Here is a 14,627-nt window from a genome sequence, read left to right on the forward strand (position 1 = left end):
GCATGTGGCCCTGGCCCCTGCCCTCAAAGTACATCCACTTAAACAGAGTGAGCTGCACTTCCTGGGACTGTGGGACAGCAACAAGCCTTGGAAACCCAAGTGGGGCCCATAACTCTCTGATTTGGGTTACACCTGACTTACAGATGAGGAAATTGAGGCACAGGAGTTAAGTGGCTTGCCCGAGGCCACACAGCAGATGTGGCAGAGCTAGGATTAGAACCCAGGTCCTCTGACTCCCATGCCCTGTCTTGGAAAAAGCACCTGCTTAGAAGTAGATTGGCCATCCAGCAGTAAGCCCCGCCTCAGCCTGAGGCTGTTAACCTGTAACTCTGAAATTTCCTCCTTTACATCCCAGAAGAGTTTCCTGACAGGCTGCTCTCTGGATGGCTTCCTCCCATGGGTGTGAGCCACTGACCACCAGTTCTTCTTCCCAGCCTCGTGTCCAGGCAACATGGTCAGGTGTGACGAGGGCAAGTGTATCCTGGAGTCTCTGTTCTGCAGCGGGGTCATGGATTGTCTGGATGGCACAGACGAGCCGGCCACTTGTGGTGAGGAGCTCACCGCTTGTGAGGATGGGGAGGGGGCACTGCCAAGCTAGCTGCTCATGGTGTGTGGTGGGATGCTTGTGGTCCTGGAGGGGACTACGGACTCAAGTGCTGCTGATGCCCTTGGTACCAGAGCCTGCCTGCCATCTGGGGGACTGGGACAAGCCACCAACCTGTTACCTCAAGCATCTACTGTGGTTAGAGCACTGTCCCAAGCAGTAGGGCTCTGAGTGAGTAGGTCTCATGCTCTCATTAGGATTCTGTGACTTGCAGAAGAGGCACGTTCCATCTCAGGAACGGGTTTCGGAACCAGTAATCCTAATAATAAATAATAATGGTATTTTAAGCGTTTACTATGTGCTAAGCCCTGGGGTAGATACAAGGTAATCAGGTTGTCCCACTTGGGGCTCAGTCTTAATCCCCACTTTGCAGATGAGGTAACTGAGGCCCAGAGAAGTGAAGTGACTTGCCCAAGTCACACAGCTGACAAGTGGCAGAGTGGGGATTAGAACCCATGACCTCTGACTCCCAAGCCTGTGCTCTTTCCACTAAACCACGCTGCAAATCATTCATTCATTCAATCATATTTATTGAGCGCTTACTGTGTGCAGAGCACTGTACTAAGCGCTTGGGAAGTACAAGTTGGCAACATATAGAGACGGTCCCTACCCAACAGTGGGCTCACAGTCTAGAAGGGGGAGACAGAGAACAAAACTAACAAAATAAAATAAATAGAATAAATATATATTTTATAAAACAAATAGAAAAATCATCTTACACAGTCTCCTTTCTCTAGGTAAAAACTGCTCTCAAAGCAATGGAGGCTGCATGGGACACTGCAACAATACAGACTGGGGTGTGCAGTGCTCCTGTGAGCCTGGGTGGCAGCTGCAAGCTGACGGGAAGAGCTGTGCAGGTATGTCTGAAGGCACCAGGTTCTGGGGCTTTCCTGCTGGTGTGGGACAGCTGGCCATCAGGCCCCTCGCTTAACCTCTGGGCTTTCCACTTCGACTGTGGGAATACCCCTGCTCCTCTCCCTAAACCAGAGGATGTTGAAATATGTGCGCTGCAAGTTAGGTTTGGGAGGTTAGGTGTGTCCTGGCAAGCTGAGCCCTGGACCTGTGGTGTTTTTTTATACGTGGGACACTGCCACCAGAGGGTAGCAAAGCCCAGACGCTCTGCTGCTTATCCTCTTCCCTTCCAATCAATCAATAATATTTATTCATTCAGTGGTACTTATTGAGCACATCCTATGTGCAGAGCACTGTATTAAGCTCTCGGGAGGGTACAAAACAACCGAGTTAGCGCACACGTTTCTTGCCTTCCACCTGTGGGATGTGCGTGGTTTTTGAACTAAAACATCTGCTTGCAGTATTTTGGGATTTGTTTTATCTGCCCCTCCCTCTGTACCAGCCCTGTCACCACCTGTGCCATCCTGGACCACGGCCAAGAGAACCTCTCCCAAACGAGGAAGCAGAGGGAAAAACGATGGGTGGGGGGCGTGGGGAGGGGGCCTGCAGGGGTGGTTCACAGGGCTTAAATGGGGCATCTCTCTTGCACAGATATTGATGAGTGCTCCACAGTGTACAGTCCCTGTGGCCAGCTGTGCCACAACAGTGTGGGCTCCTTCACCTGTGACTGTGTCAAAGGCTATCAGCTGCTCGGTGGCAGAGACTGCCAGGTAGCAGGTAAGCTGCCAGAACCCGGGACTGCCACACCCCTTCGGGCGATAGTGGAGGAGCTGGGGACCCCGACTTTGAATCGAGAAGATGTCCTACCCACGGGAGACAGAGGGATGGAAGCCATTAGGTGGTGGGAGTCGGGGGTGGTGTGCTTTCCTGGCCCAGGAACCTATCTTGGCCACGGTCTCTGGAAAAACATCTTAATGGGTTTCTTCATTGTTGCCTGCCTCATATGAGCTTAAGGAAAGCACCAACTTTTCCCAGGATAAACTTCAACTCATTCCTGCATGCATTAGCACCCAATATGTCACTCCCTAGGAGGAGGCAGGCTGACTCAAGTGGAAACATGGGCTAAAATGGACAAGCAGGGTACCCAATCAGTGAATGGTATCTGAGTGCTTACTTTTGCGAGGAACACCATACTAAATGCTTGGGAGATTCCAATAGTGTACCTGGTTATGGTCCCAGGGAGGGGAGAAGAAGCAACTCTCCTGCTGGTGGTGTGTTCTGAGTCCACACAAAACCAGCCCCATTTCCTAGAACACAGCAAGATTATTGGTTTGTGGCTGGGGCCCAGGTGGCTGTTAAATGTCAGCACACCTGCTGGCTCCCTTAACACAGCTGATAAACTCAGATGGGGTGCATGACCCCCAGCCACTCAGCCTAACTTCCTACTCACATTCTACACAAAACGTGTACCCAAAAGGGGCACTCTGGCACCTCCCACCCACCATCCCATCTGACTATCCCCATCTAAACTGAGCTCACTGTGGGAAGGAATGTGTCTGTTCTTATATTATACTCTCCTGATTACTTTGCACACAGTAAGCACTCAAATAAGAATGAATGAATGACTAGAAATCTGACTAACCAAGACTGACCCTTCATCTCCTCTCTGGTTGACTTCTGCTTCTCTGGGGTCCTGTCCATTCAGCACCTAGAACCCTATCTAATTTAATGTCTTCCCCCTATAGACTGTAAGCTCCTTATAGGCAAGGACCATGCCTACCAACTTCATTATGCTTTATATTGGTCATGTATCCCTTAAGCACTTTGATGCTCACCTCAGCCCCACAATGTTTATATAGATAGTCTTATATTTTGTTTCCCCTACCCCTTTTCTATTATAATGTATACTCTCCCCCTCCCCACCCCATATAAGCACTCAAATATTATTGTTTATTCCACTCTGCCTACTGATTCAATTGTATTTATTGAGCGCATACCGTGTGCCTATCTGTGCCGGCTCCATTTTCCAAGTGCTCCTCTTATGTCCTGCTGCAGACAATGTGACCAAGATTCTGGTAGCTGCAGATGAGGAGCTGGCTACCCTGGATATCCAGACTGGTGCTTACCGGTCCCTTGTGGCCACCAAGACCCATCCTGCTGCTGTGGCCTATGACCTCAGAAGGGGACTTTACTACTGGATTGACAAAGAAAAAATCTTGAACGTGTTTGTGCTTGGAAAAGCTAACTCAGTACCTCTCTACCCAGGTAAGCTGTTCTAGAGAAGCAGTGTGGCTTAGTGGCAAAAGCACAGGCTTGGATGTCAGAGGACATGGGATCTAATCCCCACTCCCCCACTTGTCTGCTGTGTGACCTTGGACAAGCCACTTAACTTCTCTGTGCCTGTTACCTCATTTGTAAAATGGGGCTTAAGACTGTAAGCCCCATGTGGGACAACCTGATTACCTTGTTTCTACTCCAGTGCTTAGAACAGTACTTGGCACATACCAAGTGCTTAACAAATACCATCACTAATTAATTAGTTATCCCAGGAAGTCTCAACATCCAGAAAACTGGCTCCTTTGAGCCTGTCTGGACTGCTTTAACCATTAATTACTATAATAGTATTTAGTGCTTAACTGTTCCTAGCACTGGGGCCAAGTGGGCAGCTGCTGACTTTATTTTTACTCTTTTTTTAAAAAAATAAAAATGGTATTTAAGCACTGTTCTAAGTGCTGGGGTAGATACAAGTTAATCAAGTTGGACACAGTCCCTTTTTCATATAAAACTCAGTCTAAGATGGAGAACAGGTTTTAAAACCTCCTTACAGTTGAAGAAAGTGAGGCATGGAAGTGAAGTGACCAGTCCAAGGTCACACTAGGTAAGTGGCAGAGCCAAGTTAGAAACCAGGTCCTCTGACACCCAGGCTTGTGCTTTTTCCACTAGGCTGCCCTCTTTCCCAGCAAGGCCTCCTGTGGCTTTCAGCTAGGCTCCTCCCTCTCCACTGCCACGAATGCTGAGCTGCATACATCTCCCCACACCTCAAGCATACAAGGGCTGCTCTTTTCTCTGCATCATGCAGAAAATTCCTCACTGTCAGCATGAAGGCATTTGATCAGCTGTCCTAACTACACCCAGCTTGCATGCTTTGCTCCTCTCATACTAACCTCCTCACTGTTCCTCCATCTTGTATCTCATGACCCCTTGCTCAGTCCCTCTCCCTTCACATCTCCACTTTCAATTTCTTCACTTTCAAAGCCCTTCTGAAATCCCATCTCTGAGTAGCCTTCCCCAGTTTCTCTCATCTCTCTACCTTATTTTCCCATCTTACTGCCTCTTCACTATCACCTAAGCACTTATTTATTTTACTTGTACATATCTATTCTATTTATTTTATTTTGTTAGTATGTTTGGTTTCGTTCTCTGTCTCCCCCTTCTAGACTGTGAGCCTGCTGTTGGGTAGGGACTGTCTCTATGTGTTGCCGACTTGTACTTCCCAAGCGCTTAGTACAGTGCTCTGCACACAGTAAGCACTCAAATGCGATTGATTGTGTTCTCATGCATCACTTAGCTACATTTAATCTAGTCATTCCCTCTACTTATAGCTTATTTTAGTGTCTCCTCTGCTAAATTAATTCTTTGAGGAAGGGAATTTTATTGTACTTTCCCAAGCATTTAATACAGTTCTCTAAACAGAGTGCTCAAATACCATTGGATAGGGTGAACTTTGGGAGCCCAAAGACTTGGGCAAACTTGGATCTAACCCTAGTGTTTGCTTTAGCTCAGGAGAGTACAACAGACTTGGTAGAAACATTCCCATCCACCAGGAGCTTTGAAGTCTAGAGAAAACTCTCCTTATTTTTCTTCCTTTTGTCTCCTTCCCTGCACCTCCCAGCCCAGCTAGTGGGACAAGTTTTGATGTTCTTGCTTAATTGACCATGGGGTTAAAGCTCTCAGAACCTAACTTGTTCCCTAGTTTGGGAGTGCCACTTTTCTGAGATCATCCTCCTAGATCTGGGTCTATGAACAGACACTAGGTCTAGAGGGGCCCCAGTATCCATATTAGTGACTCTCTCCTCAGCAATGCAGCTCTGCTGACAGTGCTCTGAGCCAAGGACCTCTGCCACACTCCCTGAATGGCAGGGAGGGGGGCAAGGTGTTTCCCTAGTAATCTTAAGGGCTGAGCACTGGGATGGTTACTTAAAGCATCCTGTCCTGGGGACATGGTTACTGTAGACAGCCATGTGGTCCCCAAGTTGCTCCTTGCCCACAGAACTTAAAGGTGTCAACAGCATCGCAGTGGACTGGTTCACGGGGCAGCTGTACTGGGCCAGCAACGAGGCCAGAGTGATCTGGGCAGGGCTTCCAGATGGCCGGGGCTATGTCAAAATTCTGGAGAAGGATCTCACCCCTGAGCAACTAAACGTCTTTCCTGCCAAAAGGTAAGAGTTCCCACCCAGCTTCTATGTCTCTACCTCTATTTGGACCATTTGGCTAGACTTGTCTGCAATTTTCAGGATTTCAGGTCAGAGACATGGGTGAAAATGAAGCATGGGGGCAAAGCAGGAAGTACTGGTGTGGTCTGAGGGAGGGTCCATCTCCTCAGACTGTCTGACTGCTACTGCTGGGTCAGGCCTGGACTGTCGGCTGCATTCTGTTGGTATCCAGCACACTTCATCCAGAGGGTGGTCTACTTCTTGGGTTGGGGGATGGAGGGGCGGGTCAATGTCAATCAATCATATTGACCACTTACTGCGTGCAGAGCATTGTACTAAGCACTTGGGAAATTACAGTATCAGACACATTCCCTGCCCACAACAAGCTCACGCACACATGCGCTGCCAGACAGAGTATTTGGGGTCACAGTAGGGCTCTCTCCCCAGGTACCTGTACTGGGTCAACCGCGAAAGAGGCAGAATGTGGATCGAGGCAGCTGGTATGGACGGGTCGGACCGGCACGTGCTGGCCGTGGTCACCATGGAGGAGCCCTTTGGCCTGACTCTCGACTACATCACTGGCCGGTTGTACTGGATCAGCGAGTATAAGGAGGTAGGAAAGGCTAAAAGGCTTTCTCTGCTGGGCCATGCTGACAGCCTGGAAACTGAGCATTTGCAAGAACGAACACGGCCTCCCCTTCCATCCCCAAGCTCTTCTCTAGTTGTTGGTTCAGTGGTCTCCCTATCTGAGGGCATATTTGGAGTGGGTGTAGCATAATCAGTCAATGGTACTTACTGAGCATTTAATGTCTGCAGAGTACTGTACCAAGTACTGAGGAGAATGCAACAGTTGATAGACACACTTCCTGCCCGTGAGTAATAAGGCTAGGAGGCGGAGCATAATCATGCTTTGCCCACTGTTTCCTGCATGTACATACCAGCTTGTCCTAAGTCAATGTGTGGGTGGTGACCTACCAGGACAGATGATGCATGGTATGGGGAGATCATAACTCCTAACTCCTCCTCCCTTACATCATGTCCAGACAACAGTTGTTCTAGTGGAACGGGGAGTACCAAACCGAAGTTCACCACTTCTTTCCCCCTGTGCTTTGGCAGTAAGTCACTGTGATTCCAGTGACCATTGCTGACCTCTGACCCTTCAGTCCCTAGAGACAGTGAAAGTGGATGGCCGCGGACGACACTCCTTTCCTCAAATGCCGCTGGAAGAGCAGGACCCGGTGGGCCTGGCTGTGTTTGAAAACTGGGTCTTCTGGGCAGACAAGCTCCAGGTGCTGAGAGCACCCCGCCGTGCCCTGGGGGAGCGAACGGTGCTGTTGAATGCCTCCATCTCGGCCTTGGCCGTGCTCCACACGCTCCAGCAACCCCCAAGTGAGTCAACTGCTTCTTCCTTCTGGCAAGGTGGGCTGGTCATCTGGCTGGGCCATGGGGAGTCTGGGCTGGGCCCCAGTGGAAGGGAGGGACTTGGTGTAGGACTTGTGGAAAGGGGCCCACTCCCAGGGGCGCTGTGAAACCTGCCCAAAACCCACAGGGGCAGATAGCCAGCCCACCTAAAGGTAGACAGAGTTGGTTAAAGCAACCCTCCTGTGGTGTTGGCTAGCAGACCTGGTGATCACTAGCATTAGCCCCACTGGTCTTACCCAGGTAGGGAAAAAAACCTCAGGGCTTGCCTTTACCTGGAGAAGCCCAACCTGTGGGCCAGATCCTAGTGCAAGTAACATTTCTGAGGGTTTCCTGGGGTGGGGGTGGCAGGGAAAAAGTGTATGGCTGGCCTCCTGACTACTTCTCACCTCCCTGAGGTTGGAAGTTGGCCTGGATGGGGCTGGCCTTGGAAGTGAGGCTAAACCTGTAGCCATTTTTCCAGGGCCTCCTGCCCCCTTTCCCAGGAATTTTGAACCTTAAGATTCTTCTTCTAGTTGAGAACTTCCCTGGACCATAAAATCAAGTTGGGAGCAGCAGAATGAAGCAGGAAACACCCAGTTCCCTCCACAGAGGGCCTGGCCCACTGCCTCAGTCCTTCCACAGACTGCTGTGGATGAGCTGGAGGGGTCGGGCAGCTGATCACTTGAACTCTCTCCTTCCAAGCAGACAGCCACCCAGTCTGTTTGCCCGAGTCCTGCAGCCATCTGTGCCTCCTGTCGCCTATCCACCCACAAGGCTACAAATGTGCCTGCCCTGAGGGCCTGTTTCTGTCTCCAGCTGGCCAGTGCATTGGTGAGTGTGCCCCCTATGATCCAGGTCTGCTCTAGATAGGGGCTCTGGGCTGTTGGGCAAGGATAGTGGGTGCAGGCTCCTGCCACATGTGTGGGTGGTGGGAAGAGCCTGGAACAGACGGCAGCATAGGAGGCCAACATTTCTCCAGGTTCTTATCCTAGACAAAGCTCTGCCTGGGGACAAAGTACCCAGATGGTGGGCAGTGGGCAGCCATCAGCTCCCCAGGAGAGGGACTTAGCAGATCTTCTAGTCTGCCGTCTGTCTCCAATGAGAACTGTGGTATGGGAGGACTCCGCGGGCAGCCTCTGCTTAGAGGGCTGCACCAATGGCAAGGAATCTTGTTCTGCTTTTGCTGGCTGCCTACATAGTGGAGCCAGGAGTCCCTGGTTTCTTGTTTGGCTGCAGTCAGGGACTATTGCTCACTGAGCATCCCCACCTAATGACTATATCTTTAGGATGCTTTCACCTGTCTGTCCTGTAACACTGGAAGACATAACTAACTCTCTAGGGGAGCAGCCTGGTGGAAAGAGCACAAGCCTGCAAGTTAGAGGACCTGGGTTCTAGACAACTAGCAGACTAGCTAGTTGTCTGCTGTGACCTTGGGCGAGTTACTTCTCTGTACCTCACTTTCCTCTGGTAAAGTGGATTTAATACTTGTTCTCCCTCATACTAAGTACCTGTACCTCACAGGGTTTGTAGTTCATACTCAACCTAATTTTTTTTCATTCAACTGTATTTATTGAGTACTTACTGTGTTCAAAGCACTGTACTAAGTATTATTTAGTATGCTTAGTTTAGTGTTACTTTATATAAACAGGCAAGGAGCTCCCTGTCCGCAAGGAGCTTACAGTCTAGAGTGGGAGACAGACATTAATATGAATAAATTACAAATACGTACATAAGTGCTGTGGGACTGGGTGGGGGTGACGAAAAAAGGGAGCAAGTCAGGGTGATGCCGAAGGGAGTGGGAGAAAAGGAAATAGCAATGTTCTTATGGTTCTCCCTTCCATAAGTTGTAGCAGTGACCATACTGAGTGTCTACTCTGTGCAAAGCTTTGTACTAAATGCTGGGGTGTGGGGATAAACAACTGATAACTAGGCACAGAACCCAGGGGCTCACTGAATCTCAACATCTGAGTCAAGGAGGCTCCTCTAGTTTCAACCTTCTCCTTTGTAGAGCTGAAACTTGTCTTCTCCTCTGGCAAAAAAGTCTTCTTACTGAAAGTTGGCTTCTTGGGCATGACTGAAGAGAAGACTCTGCTCCAGGAACACCCAAAAACCATTTCCCTGCTGGACTATGACTGGAAGAGGGACACCGTTTACTGGATCGATAACTTTGGTCATCTGATGCACTCTACTGGCTCTTCAGGGAAGGAGATCCTGACTGACCATCCAGGTAAGTGAGATCCCATGGGCAGTGCATGTGCACACATGTCCACCCCTCGACACACCATGTCCTTCCAAAAGTCTCTTAGGGCCAAATGTGGATTTGGAGTCTTGGAGGAAGTGGGGGATCTTGTTCTCAAGTCTGCCCGATCACATGCTGCCCCCAAAGCTTCAACCCCAGCCCTGGTTCCCTAGGAACTCAGGGCTCTGCTGTGGTGAGGTCAAGGGGTTGGAACTTGATCCAGAAGGACAAGCTGCCATGATGGGTTCCAATCATCTGGGCCGGACCATTTGTGGCTTCTGGGGGACAGCCTGACTCAGGGGTTTGAGGCAGATGTCAAGAGGCCCATTCAGTACTGGGCTAGCAATAGTCATGAAGGGGCCCATAGAGCTGGTGGGCCCCAGCTTTCTCCCCTCCCCACCTTTCTGAACCCTGGGTGGTCGTTGGGGAGGGGGGAGGTTAGGGAGGGGCACCAATGATGGGTTGTATGTCTGTCTGCAGTGTGCTCAGCCAGTGTGGATGTGTCCACTGGGGACCTGTACTGGCTCCCATGTGACAGAAAAGCCATTCAGGTGACGAAAGCCACAGACCTACAGCCCAGGATGCTCTATCATTCCCCCAGCGGGATTCTGCGTCTTCTCCTGGACTGGCCCAAGGGGTGGCTGTACTGGGTCGAGAGGGACAAACCCCTCCAGGGGATGCAGCTGGGTGGCCAGAATGTGCAGGACATCTGGAATGGCACCTGGCAAGCAGACACGCCAATGGCCCTGGACACGAGGTCATCCAGTATTCTCTGGACCACCGAGGACTCTGGTAAGAGGTCAAGGAGGTGTGACTGCAGGCCAGCCTGAGCCGGGGTTCCTTGTTCTCTCCCACTAGAGGGGAACAGAATCAGTCTTACCCCAGAGCAGCCCTTAGTATTTACGGAGAGGCTGGGCAGCCCATCTCCCAGGGAGCGGGGGGCCTCACACACCCTGCCCAGGACTGTAGTATCCAGGTCATGGGTGGACTTTGGGAGAAGGGTACAGAGAAGGAATGAGGCCCAATGGAAGAAAGCATGGGCTTAGAACTCAGGAGGTTCTAATTGAGTTTCCTCTAGTTACACAGTGCCTCAGTTTTCTCATCTAAAATGGAGATGAGAAACTTATTCTCCCCCTACTTAAACTGAAGCCCACGTGGGAAAGGAAATTGTCCAGTGTGATTCTTATCTACCCCAGTGTTTAGTATGGGGCTTGCCACATAAATGCTTGACAAGTGTTACAGTTATTATTCTGACACCAAACATGATAGTCTTTCCCCAGAGGGCCAGTTTCCCATATGGGGTCTTCCAGACTCTGCCTTCCCCCTTCTCTGCATCCATCCCGACCAGCTGGAGTTAAGCCCTGGCCAAGGATGGGGAAGACTGATCTCATCTCTTTCCCTCAAGGCTTCCAGGGAAGCTAGCAGGTCACTGACTGTCCTCAGCTGCCCCATGCCAAACTCAGTGGGGCCCTAACACTGACCTGGTAACCTTCTAATGGAATAGCCTAATGCTTGTCATTCTGGATCAACCAACCACTAGCACTTATTGGGCACCCACTGGTCAAAGCTCCATATTAAGCCCTCCAAGCAGAGCACAATAGTTAATAGACCCAATCCTGGTACTCAAAGTGCTCACAGTCTAGCAGGGGAGGCAGTGGTGGCTCTGTAGCGGGTGGTGAATGCTTGAACAATAGGATGCATCACTGGGCCGGTCATGGGGGAAGGAGCTAGAACCAGGTGAAAGCAGAAGTTAGGGAAACCTTCCTGGAGACAGCACTCACAGGAGGGCACTTTCCCAAGACTCTTTAGTAAGATACCTCTTAGGCTAGACTAGTTTGGGCACAATGTAAAGCTAAAATAACTGTCACAACAGTAGCAATGGAACTTATGGAACCCTCTCTGGGAGCACTGTAGTAAGCACCTAGGGTCATGTCAGTCATACTGGAGGGGCTGGAAAAGGGGGTGCCAGAGGGAGGGAGCTCTAAGCCCACCATCCTTCAGGCCTCCAGGTTCTGAGCCTTGCGAAGCGCCGTGCTTCTGTCCTGGACAAGAGCTGGACTCACAAGCTCACCGCAGCCTATGCCCCCTACCTGGTATCTGTGAACCAAAGTGCCCTCACGCTGTGGGATCGCCGCACCATGGCGCCGTTCTCTGCCCTGAAGGAGCCTGGCATTGGGACAGTTCTTGTCTGGCACTCTGCAGACCTGCGGGCCCCAGGTGGGTTCCCTTCTACTGTGTGCCCCCCTCCCCAGTCCGATGTCCAGAAAAGATGGGCGAGAATTCATTCATCCGGCAGTGGGCACTTACCGAATGCTTACTGTGGGCTGAGAGTTGTGCTGAGTACCACCTATGTGTTGACCTCTGTACTGAGCTCTTGGCAGAGTACAGTAGCTAGCACAAACTTTTTGGTCCCTGCACTCTCACCTCCTGGAGCCCGAGCACCATGAGCTGTGGTCTGTAGCAGTGCTCCAAGACCATAAAACCAGCTCTCATGATGGCTCTTCTTGCTCTGAGATGCCTAGAGGGGCTATGGTTGGGGTTTTGCATGCTGCTTCCAAGAAGGGGAGAAGTCGACTGTCCACCTGGCCTACTGCGAGGAGGGGGCTGTCCCTCCCTACGGCTATGCCAATATGCCTGGGATGTGGAGTCAGAGCTGACCGACTGCCTTCCTTTCCTGCAGCGGTGGAGGCCCAAAAGCTGACGGCCTCGCAGCCCCCAGCGTCGTCCCCCAGGTCATCCCCACCGCCACCACGACCGCCCCTGTTATGCCGCCGCTCCTTCTTCCTCTGCCATGATGGGAACGAGTGTGTCTCCCATGAGTTTCTCTGCGATGGGGAATGGGACTGCAGGGATGGCTCAGATGAGGAGAACTGCTCGGAGCTGTGCAGAGGCCCAGGTAGGGCCCTGCGGGGGTTCCTGAGCCATCGGCTGGTGGGGCGCGGGGTGCAGGTTGGAGACCACCCCAACACACACCACCCCATGGGGTGGTTTGCATGGTGGCACTCCCACTTTCCTTCTGTGGCCTGACCCGCCGTGTTCTCACTGGGGCCCAGAGTGCCCCAAGAGAGTCAGGGTGTGCAGGGCTAAGTTCTGGGTCTAGATGGGGAGTCTGAGATCGGGTGGGTTAGGGGGGTGGCTGTAGAGAGAGCAGGGGTCTTTCCCCTGGAGTATTTGGGGGACTTGGGCTCTCGCCTCTCCCTTCTCTCTCTCCTCCTCCAAGGCATCTTCCAGTGCTTGAACGGTCATCAGTGTGTGGAGGAGCGCTACCTCTGTGACGGGGTGCAGCAGTGTCCCGATGGCTCGGACGAACATGACTGCTGGCAGCCCACGGAGGAATGTGCCCTGCGCTGCGACAACCACACTCACTGCGTCCCACAGAGCTGGCTGTGCGATGGCAGCCCTGACTGCGCTGACCAGGCCGATGAACGAGAATGCGGTCAGCCTTCTGCATGGGCCTCGGGACCCTGTGGGTGGGAGGGTAGTTGGCTGGCTGGAGATGGGGGGGGTGTCCAGCGGCCCCTCTCCATGTGACTCCACCAGGGCAAAGTCTGCAGGTCAATCCATTTTTTTTTAAAGCGGTATTTAAGTGCTTACTATGTGCTAGGCACTTGGTAGGTAGGTAAGTACAAGCTGAGAAGTAGTGTGGCTTAGTGATGTGAACTTGGGCAAGTCACTTCACTTCTCTGTGCCTGTTACCTCATCTTTTAAAATGGGGATTGAGACTGTGAGCCCCAGGTGGGACAGGGAATGTGTCCAACCTGACACTAAGCCCAGTGCTTAGTACGGTGCCTGGCACAAGTGCTTAACAAATTATCTTCCATCTTCCTTCCTTCTTCCATCTTCCTTCCTTCTTCCATCTTCCTTCCTTCTTCCATCTTCCTTCCTTCTTCCATCTTCCTTCCTTCTTCCATCTTCCTTCCTTCTTCCATCTTCCTTCCTTCTTCCATCTTCCTTCCTTCTTCCATCTTCCTTCCTTCTTCCATCTTCCTTCCTTCTTCCATCTTCCTTCCTTCTTCCATCTTCCTTCTCAGAAGGACCTAGATTCTAATCCGAACTCTGTGACCTTCTCTATGCCTCAATTACTACATGGAGATTGACTGAGCTGTAATAAGATTTGGTGACTGACTGTGTAAATTGAAGGGGGAGAGAGCATTGAGCATAATGCCGTTAACCCTGTCCATCCTTGAGACAGGAAGGATGGAGGGAAAAGAGAGGATCCGGACAGAAAGGCAAGGGATTTTTGGATATGTGGAGGTTTCAGTGGGACATCCAAGTAGAGACCCTGAGATTGTGGAGAAGGGGGGTTGGGATTGGAGATTAATTTATTGGGTGGGTCTAGCACTCAGGAGTGTGGTGGCCACCAAGGGATCCCAGGAATCTGGGCAGAGCCACCTTCCTCCATTCCCAGGGATGCTCTTTCTATCCCTTATGTCTACTCTGGCCATCTGCATGGTGAGCGAGACAGGGGCCAAGTGGGCTCTGGGGCTCAAGTGCCCTGTTGCTTTCTGTGAAACTAAGGTTCTCCCAAGCCCTAAAAGAATGAGCTGGGGGACTCCTTCTCCCCACAGGCCACAAAGTCTGCAGCCCCTTGGAGTTCCGCTGCACAAATGGCCAGTGCATCTCACTGTCCCTGCGCTGCGATGGGGACTGGGACTGTGAGGACCGCTCGGATGAGAAAGGCTGCCCTGTCCGGGGGCCGCACCAGTGCCGCCCAGGAGAGGGATCCTGCCGCTCCAGTGGGGAGTGCATGCCCAATGCCTGGATTTGCGATGGGGATGTGGACTGCAGAGACGGCACGGATGAGCAGGTGGGTGTGGGCGCGGGTGAGCCGGTGCGTGGGGGCTTGGACTCTGTGGCCTTGGGAGCTGCCCCCAAAAGCCCACATTTGGTCCATCCCTTCTTCTGACACTTTGCTAGTCCCTGGTCCCTGGCCTGGCTAGTGGGCACTGGTGTGCCTGTGGTTGTTTGAGAAGTTTTGAGTGACACTTGCAACAATCTTTCCCTTCCGTCCCAAGTCTTAAATTAATGGTATTGATTTAGCACTTGTGTGACGATTGTATTTGTGAACTGTATTACACTTGAGCGTACAGTATAAGAA

General features: G+C 51.5%; 1 protein-coding gene across 1 annotated transcript in view; it reads left to right on the top strand.

Moving 5' to 3' along the window:
• The window catches only part of LOC119939420 (low-density lipoprotein receptor-related protein 1-like), a 43,752-nt gene that overhangs the window by 5,494 nt on the left and 23,631 nt on the right, over positions 1-14,627 (top strand). The window contains exons 5-18 of the mRNA XM_038759430.1: positions 435-548; positions 1,342-1,461; positions 2,108-2,233; positions 3,512-3,721; positions 5,727-5,895; positions 6,337-6,502; positions 7,053-7,278; positions 7,996-8,121; positions 9,299-9,517; positions 10,010-10,321; positions 11,531-11,746; positions 12,210-12,425; positions 12,750-12,965; positions 14,098-14,336. Coding sequence (XP_038615358.1) covers positions 435-548; positions 1,342-1,461; positions 2,108-2,233; positions 3,512-3,721; positions 5,727-5,895; positions 6,337-6,502; positions 7,053-7,278; positions 7,996-8,121; positions 9,299-9,517; positions 10,010-10,321; positions 11,531-11,746; positions 12,210-12,425; positions 12,750-12,965; positions 14,098-14,336 — 2,675 coding nt within the window. The remainder of the gene's footprint in view (positions 1-434; positions 549-1,341; positions 1,462-2,107; positions 2,234-3,511; positions 3,722-5,726; positions 5,896-6,336; positions 6,503-7,052; positions 7,279-7,995; positions 8,122-9,298; positions 9,518-10,009; positions 10,322-11,530; positions 11,747-12,209; positions 12,426-12,749; positions 12,966-14,097; positions 14,337-14,627) is intronic.

The sequence above is a fragment of the Tachyglossus aculeatus genome, chromosome 17 (assembly GCF_015852505.1).
Source record: "Tachyglossus aculeatus isolate mTacAcu1 chromosome 17, mTacAcu1.pri, whole genome shotgun sequence".
Taxonomy (NCBI): domain Eukaryota; kingdom Metazoa; phylum Chordata; class Mammalia; order Monotremata; family Tachyglossidae; genus Tachyglossus; species Tachyglossus aculeatus.